General features: G+C 31.5%; 2 protein-coding genes across 2 annotated transcripts; both read left to right on the top strand.

Annotated features, from left to right (window-relative positions):
• The first annotated feature begins 1244 nt into the window (after window positions 1-1244).
• On the top strand, window positions 1245-6265 carry LOC136085444 (uncharacterized). The gene is made up of 4 exons (XM_065806750.1): window positions 1245-1911; window positions 2032-2089; window positions 2161-2571; window positions 6160-6265. Exons 1-4 carry the CDS (start codon window positions 1245-1247, stop codon window positions 6263-6265), a joined length of 1242 nt encoding a protein of 413 aa, XP_065662822.1.
• A 5127-nt stretch (window positions 6266-11392) lies between these two features.
• Window positions 11393-12250, top strand: LOC136085443 (THAP domain-containing protein 1-like). Its single transcript, XM_065806749.1, has one exon. The coding sequence runs from the start codon at window positions 11393-11395 to the stop codon at window positions 12248-12250; it is 858 nt and encodes a 285-aa protein (XP_065662821.1).
• The last annotated feature ends 1379 nt before the right edge of the window (window positions 12251-13629 follow it).

The following is a 13629-nucleotide window of genomic DNA, read 5'->3' as shown; positions in this document are numbered from 1 at the left end:
CATTCGTGACCTCAAATAAGATTTAATCCTCTTTAATGCTGAAAATGATCTCTCGGCTGAACAATTGGACGTTGGACAACATAGATATATTCTTAATGCTATATCTACGTAAGGAAACAGCTCTTGAAGTTTTTCAGTTCCGATCATTTTATAAATATCTATTATAGTTTTAGGTCTTACGCTTTCAGTTAAACTCATTAAATAACTTCTAAATTGTACACACTCGTTAGCAAATGAAGATGAAAGATCATTTTTATATATACTTTGAAGTATTTCTGCTTTTTTGTAAACTTCTGATGGCGATAGTTTTATTATTTGAAATAAAAAGTTAAATTTTTTATTGGCTTCATCATAGCACAATTTTCTTCTTTCTAGCTCAGAATGAAGTTTATCAATAATAGCATAATATGTGTTAATTCTTAAAGAGTCTCGAATTTCAAAATTTTTTCTCCTTCTCTTTTTTCATTTGCAGTTAGTTTTCTTTTTCTATTTCGTATTTTTCGATATGTATTGTGTCCCGACTTATTAATTGCTCTCTCTTCATAGATATCAAACATACTCCTTAAATCTAATACATATCGAATTAAAGATTTGTATAAACTTACAACTGTTTCCAAATCAATCTCAACTGACTGCAATTGTTTACTAGTTTTGTGAAATCTTTCTAGTATATTGCCCCATAATGTGGCGATTATAGCTGTTTCAAGACTGTCTAGTTTTAAATATAGCCCGTTAGCTTCTGATCTTATAATAGATTTTTCTGTTTTATCATCTTTGATAAAAGACAGTGCATTAATTATTTCAATCCAATTTTTGTTTAAACTAATACTTGCATCAGATCTTGCTGACCACCTGGTATCTGATAGTTTTTTAAGTGATATATTTTTTGTTTTAATAAAATTCTTCCGAAGTATTTCCCATCTATATGTAGAGGCACTGAAAAATTTGTAAATATTTTGAAGCAGAATAAAAAATTCAGAAGCATAAATACAACAGTCCACAGCGCATTCACCAACAAGATTTAAAGAGTGTGCCGAGCATGGTACAAATGTAGCTAAAGGATTAACTTCTTTAATGCGAGTCTGAAGTCCTGTATATCTACCAGACATATTAGACGCATTGTCGTAACTTTGACCACGACAATAGACGTATCCCGCATTCCAATGACGTAATGATGTAATGACATCAGGCAATGATAAAGCGTAAACATTAGAATATTGTAGTTTTAATTATTTCAAATTAACATGAGTGATTTTGCCTGTTGTACATTAAATAAAGGAGGAGGAAGTGGAACTTATTGCTGTATTCGACAATGCAAAAGTTCATTTTACGATTTTGAAAAAAAAAAGTCAGGAATTGGATTTTTTAAAATACCCAAGAAAAGTTCATTTTACGATTTTCAAAAAAAAAAGTCAGGAATTGGATTTTTTAAAATACCCAAGAATACTGCTCGTCGAAATAAGTGGGCAAAAATTATTTCTCAATTTAGAAGAAAAGGTGGTAATGATAATTTTGTTATTAAGGACACAACTCTAGTATGCGAGCTTCATTTTAAAAATGAAGACATTCAATTTTTATACAATATTGGTAGAAAATCTTTAAAAAAAGAAGCATTTCCATCTATTTTTGAATTTAAAAAACAAGTTGATGTACAAAAGCGATGTTCGCCTAAAAAAAGAAAATTTATCGAAAACTTTGATATTAAAAACGTTTCTAGAAATGAAGACAATTTTAAAACTAACGATAGAGAACTACTAATTGATTTTGAGGTTGAGAAAGTTTGCTTATGTTGTGTTGAACTACAAAACAAAATTGATCTACTGGAAAAAGAAAAACACGAGTTGAAATCTCAAATAAGCATTTTAGAATCTAAAAATAAAAAAATAAAAAATCAACTGAATCAATATAAAAGTAAATATATACTTAGTTATGAAAATATGTCAACAGACAAAACTGTTTCAAAAATATACTGACATTGAACATGAACATTGAACATGAAGTATATTAATTTGTACAACTTTTTAAATCCAGGAAAAAATGGTGAAAATGTTAAAAACCACAACTCAGGATTATCTGAAAATTTGTACAGGTTAGGTAATCAGGCAAAAACTGGTCCAAAAACAAAATTAAACACAGAAAATCAGTTATTTATGTTTTTAGTGTGGCTAAAAATGGATTTACAATTTTGCACACATCTTGGTTATTTAAAATTTCAAAATCAACAACATCTCGTTATTTAATAACATGGACAAACTTTCTATATTTTTCTTTGGGAAGTGTACCTATTTGGCCTTCACGCGAACAAGTTTATAAGTTTATGCCAGAAAGCTTTAAGATGACATTTCCATCAACAAGATGCATTATTGATTGTACTGAACTGTTTTGTCAGAAACCTTCATCACTGAGACACCAGAGTTCTTTATTCTCTAGTTATAAACATCATGTAACTTACAAAGGGTTGTTAGGTATTTCTCCTTCAGGAGCAAGAACTTTTATAAGTCAACTTTATGATGGAGCTATTTCTGACAAAGAAATTGTTGTAAGATCAAGATCTAGGCAAAGACTTAAGGGGTAAACAGATTCTATCTGTTGACCAGCCTTGCACCCCTTCTTCATCTATTAGGCTGGCGCAGATGTATTTTTAATACATTGTTTCCAGTTTAGGATGTTGAATGCTGGATCTTCTTGACTCAATGCATGGGTTTGCTTGTGTCACTGTTTTTACGACTAGGCAACTCATTCTATTATCTCCTAATGAGGGTACAGCTCTAAAACTCAGTTTTATGGTTCTGAGGCCGGCTGGTAGTCAGGTTTCCCGAACTCTGTGGTAGCTCTCAGAGAGGCTGATTCCATCAACAGCTGAAAAATATCTAATAAGTATTAACAGTGCCATGTTGCGCACGGATGGTGTCCCTGTTTGTACTTTTGGTGTGCATTGCCGAGGCCACATTTGGAGCCCTTTGTTACGGCTTAGGGTTTATTAGTAGTAATGAGGCAATTGCTTGGGCTATTAAACGGTGTTCTGAGTACTATCTATGCTTTGAGTCAAGTTCTTCAAACTAATTTAAAAATGAATAAAGTACCAAAAACTATAAAACACAAAAAACCATCATCATCACCAAGTTCTCTAAACCTATCATTCACTAATATTCGTGGTCTTCGAAGTAACTTTTCTTCTGTTGAGTCTTATCTCTTGCAAAGTTCACCAGACCTACTTGCTCTTTGTGAGACTAATTTGAGTCCAGCTGTCTCATCTTGTGATCTTAGTGTTGATGGTTATCTTCCTCTGATTCGTAAAGACTCCAATAGTCACATGCTTGGCCTGGGCATTTACATTCGTAAGAATTCACCTGTTTGTCGTGAAACTAGGTTTGAATCCACAGACTATTCTTTCATGTGCTTTCGTTTAGCACCACTTCACTCTATTGCCTTTCTCTTTGTTCTATATCGCTCTCCTTCATCTCAAGACTGCACTCTTTTTGATGTTATTTCTGATCATATTGACCAAGCCCTCTCTCTTTATCCATCAGCTAATATAGTTGTTGTCGGTGACTTTAATGCTCACCACTCTGAATGGCTTGGCTCTAGTGTCAGTGACTCTGCAGGCATTAAAGCCCACAACTTTTGCCTTTCTCAATCCCTAACTCAAATAGTCAACTTTCCAACTTGCTTTCCTGACAACCTAAATCATTTACCTTCTCTACTTGACTTATGTCTTGTTTCTGATCCTAGTCAGTGCTCAGTTTCTCCACATTCACCCTTAGGTGCTTCTGATCACAGTTTGATCTCTTTAAAACTAATATCTCATTCTTCTTCATCACCTGAATCCCCCTATTATCGAACCTCTTACAACTACAGTAAAGCTGACTGGGATTCTTTCCGTGATTTTCTTCGTGATGGCCCTTGGGTAGAAATCTTTCTACTTCCTGTCGACAAATGTGCTTCTTACATAACTTCGTGGATTCAGGCTGGCATGGAATCTTTTATTCCCTCTCAACGATTCCAGGTCAAGCCTCACTCTCCTCCATGGTTTTCCTCACACTGTGCTGCTGCGATTGCCAATCGAAACCGTTACTTCCATATTTATCAGCAAAACAATTCTCCAGAAAACAGACGTCTGTTTATTACTGCTAGAAACAACTGTAAAAAGGTTTTGTCTAACACCAAAACCCGCTATTCTCAGGTCATGAAATCTCGTATCTCATCTCAAAAATTAGGCTCTCGTGACTTCTGGAGAATCTTTAATAATATCAATAATAAGGGCAAATCTATAATTCCACCTCTCTTGTATGGTTCAGACTTTGTCACCTCACCTAAAGACAAAGCCGAACTGTTTGCTAAAAACTTTTCATCAATATCATCTCTTGATTCCACTAATTGCGTTCTACCTGATATTGCCAACAAACAGGTTGATCCATTGCTTGACATTCATATCACTCCAGCATCTGTATCTAAAGTGATTTCCTGCCTAGACTCTTCTACAGCTTGTGGCCCAGACAACATACCTGTTATTGTCTTGCAGAAGTGTTCTCCGGAGCTGTCGTCTATACTCTCAAAACTATTCAACAAGTGCTTATCAGAGTCTTGTTTTCCAGCCTGCTGGAAAGCCGCATCTATTATCCCTATCTTCAAAAATTCTGGGGAGCGATCTGATTCGTCTAACGACCGTCCCATAAGTCTTCTTCCTATCATAAGCAAGGTTTTTGAATCTTTAATTAACAAACACCTAATTTCTCATCTTGAATCTAATAACTTGCTTTCTGACCATCAATATGGATTTCGATCTTCTCGTTCTACAGCTGATTTGCTAACAGTAATAACTGACAGGTTTTATCGTGCATTAGATGAAGGTGGAGAGGTTAAGGCCATCGCTCTTGACATTTCAAAAGCGTTTGATAAAGTTTGGCATGCTGGTCTTCTCCATAAGCTTTCTTCTTATGGTGTATCCGGCAACATCTTTAAGATCATTGAATCCTTCCTTTCCAATCGTAGCATAAAAGTTGTCCTTGATGGACAACACTCTTCTTCTTATTCTGTAACTTCAAGGGTTCCTCAAGGTTCTATCCTTGGCCCTATACTCTTTTTAATTTACATTAACGATCTTCCAGATATTCTCACATCTAAGGTGGCATTGTTTGCTGATGATACTACCATTTATTCTTGTCGTGATAAGAAACCAACACCCTCTGATTGCCTGGAGGGGGCATTTGAGCTTGAAAAGGATCTCACTTCTGCTACAGCATGGGGCTCACAGTGGCTGGTGAACTTTAATTCAGATAAAACTCAATTTTTTTCAGCCAATCGTTATCGCAATAATTTAGATCTTCCTATATTTATGAACGGTGATGTACTCGATGAGTCACCTACTCTTCATCTTCTAGGATTAACTCTTACTTCCAATCTTTCTTGGAAACCATATATCAAATCGGTTGCAAAATTAGCATCTGCTAAGGTTGCATCTCTTTATCGAGCTCGCCACTTTCTTACTCTGGATTCTATTCTCTATCTCTATAAATCTCAAATCCGGCCTTGTATGGAATACTGTTGCCATATCTGGGGCGGATCTTCTAATGATGTCCTTTCTCTTTTAGACAAGGTGCAAAAACGCATTGTAAACATAGTTGGACCTGCTCTTGCAGCCAACCTCCAACCATTATCACATCGTCGTAATGTTGCTTCTCTTTCTCTTTTCTACAAATACTATAATGGGCACTGCTCTAAAGAGCTAGCGTCTCTTGTGCCATCTACTAAAATTCATTCTCGTGTTACTCGTCATTCAATTAAGTGTCATCCTTTTTCTGTGACTGTTCCTAAGTGCTCCAAAAACGCTTATTCGTCTAGTTTTTTTCCTCGAACATCAGTTCTTTGGAATTCGCTTCCTTCATCTTGCTTTCCTGATTCATATAATTTGCAATCTTTTAAATCTTCTGTCAATCGTTATCTTGCTCTGCAACCTTCATCTTTTCTCTTACAGTAACTTCCAACTTTAATTAGTGGCTGCTTGCAGCCTTGTTGGAAGCGAAGATGTTTAAAAAAAAAAAATAAAAAAAATAAAGAACTCTGGAACAAAAATGATTCAGTTATGGCTGATCGTGGGTTTACCATATCAGACCATTTAAACACAATCAATGTTAAATTAAATATACCATCTTTTTTAAGTGGACAACTACAGCTAAGTAAAGAAGATGCTACAGAAAGTCAAACCATTGCATCATTGAGAATTCATGTAGAACGTGCTATTCGTAGAATTAAAGTATTTCGCTAAATAAGTAATGAAATTCCTTTGGTGTTTCATGGTTCAATTAACCAACTATGGACAGTAACTTGTCTTTTATGTAACTTTTTGCCACCACTCATTAAAAATCAAAAGTAAAAACATTTATTTACATATAGAGGGTGATGTACTTTCTTTGGTATTTACATTATTGTCCAATACATGTGGTAAAAAATAGTTAATGTAAAAATTATTTAACTTTGTAATTAATTCAAAAAAGAACTGATGGTCAAAAGGTGTTCTTATAATAGCAATTCCTTTAAATGTGTACACAACAAAGTCACAAAACTGGGAATTACTTAACCCCATAGCCATTTGTATTTGTGTATAATAACCAGTATATTGATCTTTTTTTAAATATGGGTGTCCATTGTCTAGTCCAATATAAAATTCATTGTCATTCAAACATTCGGAAATAGACAAGTGCTTTTTCATTCTAGGACATTTAATTTCAATTAAACCATAATAATATTTAGCCTCTTCATCATATACAAGACCATCCGGACTCGTAGATAACCAAAATAAATTAGGTTGTATTACAATTCCAGTTGTCCTAACTGAAACATTACGATTTAATCTATTTTTTAAAACACCAATATATTTCTCTCGTGCATGCGGCTCAAAAGCAAGCCCGTGGTCTAAAAGACTCTTGAATAAATTTAGGCAAGTCAACTTTTTGTGAGTTATTAATTAACTGTTGAGCAAGAGTTTCAAATTGTCTTTTGCGTATATAAATTTTATGAGAAATACTTGAAGTTAAGCGATGTTTTCCTAGATTAAACCACAGCTGATTTTTATTTTGTGTAACTGTATCAGCTTCATACTTTCTGCTTTGTTCAGAAGATACTTTTATTGATAACAAAAAGTCTTTTGTTTCTCATTAAGCTCCCAATTGTAAGGTATATAGCAATGATTTTTGTTATAAAAGTCAAGAGGTAAAGGAGGTAGGGTATTAGACACATTAAAAGAAATGGCTTTAAGTTTTTCAATATTAGTGATAAGTTCAAAGCTCTCGTTTATCTGGAGTTGATAAGATAAAGGAGAACCAATTGGAAAATTTCCAAATGATGTTTTAGTAAAACTAAAAATGTCAGGTACGCAATGAACAATACCAATATCTTTATTGAAAAAAGCAACATTTGATTTTAGATTGTTAATATTTCCTTTTAAAGTTTCTTCTTTACATTTTATTCGCCTTGGATCATATAAAGTAGGCTTAATGCCACGCTTAAATTCAAATTTTTGAACATTTGTAAACAACAGGATTTTTAATTGTTTTAGTTTTATGACCTGGAATGCCCCATTGCCTTGATTTACTTGTACAAGCAATCTCTTCAGGTACATATTCAAGTAAATTTAAAGAATATACTGCAAGTTCAAATAATAAAGCCATCACGTGATTACAATAACCACTATTTCCAGCACGAGCAATGTGCTTTTCTAACAGAGCTAGTCAATCTGCTAATATAAACTTTTAAATCACGAACTTCATTTTTCATGCTTGCTTTGCATTTTGCTTTTACTATGATACACGTTAGGTTATACGAAGTGTAATTACTATCGGATGATATATATCGTTCAGATTTAAATCTTTTACCTCTTTCAAATGTTTTTTTTATTGCAATATTTTTGCTTTTAGCTTCTTTTTTTCTGTAGTTTTTTTATTTCTTTAATAGTGAATAGTGTAAGTATTTTAAACTTTTACACCATGCTAAAGTTTCATCTGCAGATTTAAAGTTATGTAAAATATTTCTATTTCTATTTATTTCTAAAACAATTGGTATTTCAGTTGAATAATTTTGTAAATCTATCAGAACATGTTCTACTTGAGAGTTCATTTTTTTAACAATTATTTCGATATTTACGTTTTATCATTGCCTGATGTCATTACATCATTACGTCATTGGAATGCGGGATACGTCTATTAATGACGTTTGTATAATCGTTTTGAATGTGACGGTAATAGCAACGTTAAAAATTTTTATGAAGACTTTTTAAAAAATAGAACGATTCCACTAAATAAAAACCAACTATAGTAACCTCAACGTCTTAGCCGATTTAAGTATTTAAGATTCATGTTGTAAAAGAAAGTTGTTGAAGAGTTTTTGTTGTATAAAAATAAAAAAGAGCATTTACAAAATTGAAAAAAAAATGCCAAAGATCAAAACTTGTAAAGAGTAAAATTGAGGGGCTCAATGCCTATTTAAGGTGGTACCCCAAGAAATAAAAAAACAATTTAAAAAATATAATAGTTAAATTTATTCGGTTGATTCTTTTGTTCACAGATAAAAAAAAACTTCTGATTTAATATGAAAACAAAAAGTTTTAATAATTTAACATGTCTACCAAATCAATATCGTTTTCCGTAACAACGACATATCAAATAATATATAAACAAAGTATTTGTCAAAAGTTTCGAAACGATTACTTTATAAATAATAATGCAAAAGAGCTGAAATTTTGACATTTTGTTCTTTGTAGTAATAAAATTCATTTGAGAGAAGGTTTTTGTTGAATGCATTTTAGTTCTTGAAATTTTATCATATTAATCTTTTCATGGGCAAGTCTCAAATATCATAGCTTAAAAAACTGTATAGCTAACAAAAACATGCTAGCAGAACCATTTACTATAAAAATAGGCGTGAACACGCTAAACCCTTAATGAAAGATATGATAATGATGAATGTGTTTTAAATAAATGTCTATCAGCATTTAATTTTCATGTATCGTTATAATTACAATATCTCTCCTGTAAGTTTTAATAACAAGTTTAAATTAAACAAAAATGAAAACTATAATCTTAGAGCAAATATGTTGAACGCAAATAAACTGCCTCGGATAATAAATGTATTCAGAAGATAGGATTTCATATCGAGGTCCTAAAGTATGGAATACTTTTCAAAAAGGATTCAAAGGTACGATAAATTCGTTAAGTTCATTCAAGTTTATAACAAAAAAAGAAACTTTTAAAACTTGAGAAACTTTTTTAGGTAATGTTACTACTCTACTTTAGTTTGTTGCTTAACAATCTTATTAGCGAATTACGCATTTTATTACGATATTTAATTAAAATTTTAATACGTATTACATATTACGATATTTTATTGAAATTTTGTCAAAGGGGCTCTATGAAAAAGATTGCGATGTTATCCTCATCTTCTTTGAGCCCCTATCTCCTTTACTTCCTTTTTTTTTATGAAGTACGAAGCTGTAAAATTCTTGTTTTATTAAAACAGAAAAAAAAAATAATTTGCCATAATTTTTAGTTTTTTATACGTCATTTCTAAAATATTCTTTTATTCTCACTTATTTTCTCTCAAATGAATTTTGGTATTATGTTTATACTATGTTCCAAATTTAATGTAAAAATAGTTGGTAAGTTTTGAATCATTTCACAAAAATTTGGTTGTTTTTACTTTTTAATCGGATAATCGAGGTTTTCAAATAATAAAATATTTATAAAAAAGTTTTAATGATGCATTTATATTTTAAAAATGAAAATCTTTAGATTACAAAAAAAAATTTAGATTACAAAAAAAATTAAAACTGTTTCACAAAAAAAAAAAAAAAAACTAAAATTCTAATGGTTTAAGCAAATTTAAAACAAACAAAAAATATATTTTAAAATATTGACAATAATAATGTATATACGGTAAATAATTCAATAAATGTTGAGTAACTCTTCTTCCTGTTCAAGTATGTAAAAATTAATGCTAAATTAAACTCTTCTTCCATTAAAACTAACTAAAAAGTTGCTCTCGATGTTGAGTATAGACTTCCACACAAATCTATTCCACGTCGGTTTAAATTTAGAATGAAGTCTCCACACTGTTTATCAAACTATCATGGGTAGATAGAGGAGAGTCTTTTAATACACCTTTAGATCTCATTTTCTTAACTTAGACATTTAGTTGAGTGTATTTAGATTTTGAAATAGTAAATAAATTTTGTTTTTGTAAAACTCTTGCGATTGACCATAAGCTAGAATATACTTTAATAAAAAACAGTGGCGTAACTAGGATATGGCAGGCATTAGCGTCACGTAAGGGAGGAAGAAAGGCGCAAAAAATCAACAACAACAAAAAAAATATGTTTACTGGCATAAACAAATCGATTAAGGTAGTAGTATAGTCGAAAATGGTCGAAGAGCAAAGCAATATTGATGTTTAGTATTGGCGCCCATTACCTTAGGTACGCCATTGATAAAAATCTTATTCCTATCTACCTATGATTCCTGTCGTTCAAGTTTTCTAAACAATTTACAGTCACTGCTGAACAGTGTGGAGACTCCATTATAAATTTAAACCTGCGTGGAATAACAATCAAAAATAGAATAAATCTAATGAAAAAAATCTAAAGAAATCCATAAATTCAATTATTAATTACGTGTTTCCATTAATCTCTTGTTTAAATACAATCAAAGTATCTTTTTTAGAATTTAAAATGTGCTTTTTAAATGCTTAAAAACTAATAATGCAGTTGATAATACAAGTTTTAATACAATTCATACTACAGTACCATCTCTCTAATTCGAATCTCCTTAATTAGAAAAACTCCATAATTCGATTAAATGCAAAGTCACCGTGAAATGCGTTTAAGAAAAATCAACTTTCTATAATTCGAAAATCTGTCTAATTCGAACTTTTATTTTTCCCCATAAAATTCAAATTAGAGAAATTCTACTGTATACTATGGAATCATATTCTGTTTAAAGTTTTATAATAAATTAAGGAATTTTCCCAAAATAATTGAAAATAGCTATTTACGCGCCTATATATATTGTTGGTGAACCAAGCTTGTTATTATCAACCACTGATCTGTATTATAACTGGATAGCGCATCTCTGATATCGAAATTGAAGCCAAAAAAGTCTTGGCGGCCATATTGTGAGGACCCGCGATTTGTTATGATCAATGACGTAAATAAATAACTAGATGTCTAACTTCGGGATTTTTATAAAATAAAAGTGAAGCCGATTTATTTGTTTACTATTTTAATCAGCCATTATTATATCGGGCAGAAAACTGTAAATATCATATAATGTAGAGAGTAAATCCGTGACATTATTTTTTTTGCCTTGCTAAAGTATTTATTTAATTCAATTATTTTTATCAAAAAATGGTAAATTCTTGTGCTGCATATGGATGTTCTAATAGATATATAAAAGGCGGCACGAAATCCTTTCATAAATTTCTTCTTCAAAATTCTGAATTATGTAAAAGATGGATTGTTGCTTTGAAACGTGAAAATTTTCTTCCATCCAAACACACCTGTATCTGCAGCGACCATTTTTTAGAATCAGACTACAATTATTGTATCCCAGACAAAAAAAAACCGGGTCTTGATCATCATCAAAAGCCTATTTTAAAATGTAATGCTGTGCCATCAGTTTTTATATTTTCTACAAATATTCAAAAGACAAAAAGGAAACTCACATCAATACGAACATCAATAAATTCATTATCTAAATTTGATCCTTTATCGAAAAAAACAAAGTTTGATGTTTACCCTGCAATAGACAAACCCAGCAAAGAAATTAATTTAACACATAATGATCAGCCAGAAAACACTATTGAAAAAAATGACCACACCAGTCAATCTCCAACACAATCTATAAGATCTTTATCACCAGCAAAAGAAAAATTAAAAAAAAAAGTGAAGGCTTTACAGCAAAAATTAAGAAGAAAAGAAAAGAAAATCTGTTCTTTACAAGACATGGTTTCCCTTTTAAAATCTAAAAATTATTTGACCACTGATGCTGCCACTGTTTTAAGCGAAAATTTTTCTGGACTCTCATATGAAATTATTAAGAACCAATTTTCCAATCAAAATGTTAAACCAAAAGGTCACAGATACAACGATGAAGTGAAAAAATTCGCTTTAACTCTTCATTTTTATTCTCCACGTATAACTTTCTTCGGCCAATGTTATGTCTTCCTGCTGCCAGTTCAATATCACATTGGACATCATCTGTAAATTGTGATCCTGGTTTATTCCTTGATGTTTTTTCATATCTTGGTCATAAACAGAAAACAGATATTAATTTTAAGCATTGTGCTCTTATTATTGATGCTATGGCAATCAAAAACAGTATAACTTATGACAAAAGTTCAGGTCACTATATTGGTTTTTGTGATTTTGGTAAAGATATTTCTGTATGTGAACCTGATACTCCAGCTACAGAGGCATTAATTTTCATGTTAGTTGGTTTGCGAGGACATTGGAAAACACCCATTGGTTATGTTTTATCAAATAAAGTTAAAGCAAGTGATTTAACATGTTTTATTAAAAATATTTTAGATGTGGCTTTGACATATGAACTTTGTATCAAAAGTATTACATTTGATGGTACTAGTACAAATTTAAATTCCGTTGTCCCATTTGGATGTAAGTTTGGCAAAGTCATAGACGATATAGTTAGTACTTTTTCATATAACAATGAACTGCTCCACATTTTCCTAGACCCATGCCATATGCTTAAATTAGCTAGAAATTCTCTAAATGATTTGGGTGTTTTTATTGATGATGAGGGCCACTATATTAAATGAAGTTATATAAAAGCTTTGTTTGAGTTACAAGAGCTTGAAGGTTTGAAATTTGCAAACAAACTTTCAAGAAAACATATTAAATTTCATCGCCACAAAATGAATGTCAAAATAGCTGGCCAAACCCTAAGCAGCTCTGTTGCTGATGCAATTGAATTTTTAATGGTATCACAGCATCCATCTTTCTTAGGAGCAAATAGTACAATCCATTTTATAAGAGTTATTGATAAATTATTTGACATGCTCAATTTCAGAAATCCAAGTGGTAAAGACTTTAAGAAACCTCTATATCTTAATAATCAGCTTTATTGGAAAGATTTTTTAAACAATACGATTACTTATCTGAGCAAGTTGACTGATATTAATAGCATTCCATTGCTTTTACATCGAAGAAAGACATTTGTTTTAGGTTTAATTGTAGATGCTAAAAGCACTCTAAAATTATCCACCGATCTGTTAACGTTTCATGAGAAACCATTTAAGTATGTTCTAACTTACAAATATTCCCAAGATCATCTTGAACTACTATTTGCTTGCATTCGTGGAAAAAATGGTTACAACAACAATCCTGATGTAGTGCAGTTAAAGTCATCATTAAAACGGATTCTTCTGCTAAACTCCATAGTTGGATCGAGTCATGCTAACTGCCTGATGTTTGAGCCATATTCTAATGGCTCTATTTTTTCTCTTAGTTGGAAAAAAAGGTTGTGTTCTGTTGATAATTTTGACCAAGAGGATATTGACTTTGAAGAAGTTTTTTTGTACTGCGATGAACTTCAAATGTCTAGCTACAAAGAAGCAATATTGGGA

The sequence above is a fragment of the Hydra vulgaris genome, chromosome 09, assembly GCF_038396675.1.
Source record: "Hydra vulgaris chromosome 09, alternate assembly HydraT2T_AEP".
In the NCBI taxonomy this organism is placed as follows: domain Eukaryota; kingdom Metazoa; phylum Cnidaria; class Hydrozoa; order Anthoathecata; family Hydridae; genus Hydra; species Hydra vulgaris.
Note: the sequence above shows the minus strand (reverse complement) of the source record. Positions and strands in the feature narration are given on the sequence as shown.

Excerpts from the sequence above, each read along its gene's own strand:
- LOC136085444 (XM_065806750.1), top strand. The coding sequence starts at position 1,245 with ATGAGTGATTTTGCCTGTTGTACATTAAATAAAGGAGGAGGAAGTGGA. Across the intron at positions 1,912-2,031 it reads TCAACTGAATCAATATAAAA|GAAAAAATGGTGAAAATGTT; the intron begins GTAAATATATAC and ends TTTTAAATCCAG. Across the intron at positions 2,572-6,159 it reads TCTAGGCAAAGACTTAAGGG|TGGACAACTACAGCTAAGTA; the intron begins GTAAACAGATTC and ends ATCTTTTTTAAG.
- LOC136085443 (XM_065806749.1), top strand. The coding sequence starts at position 11,393 with ATGGTAAATTCTTGTGCTGCATATGGATGTTCTAATAGATATATAAAA.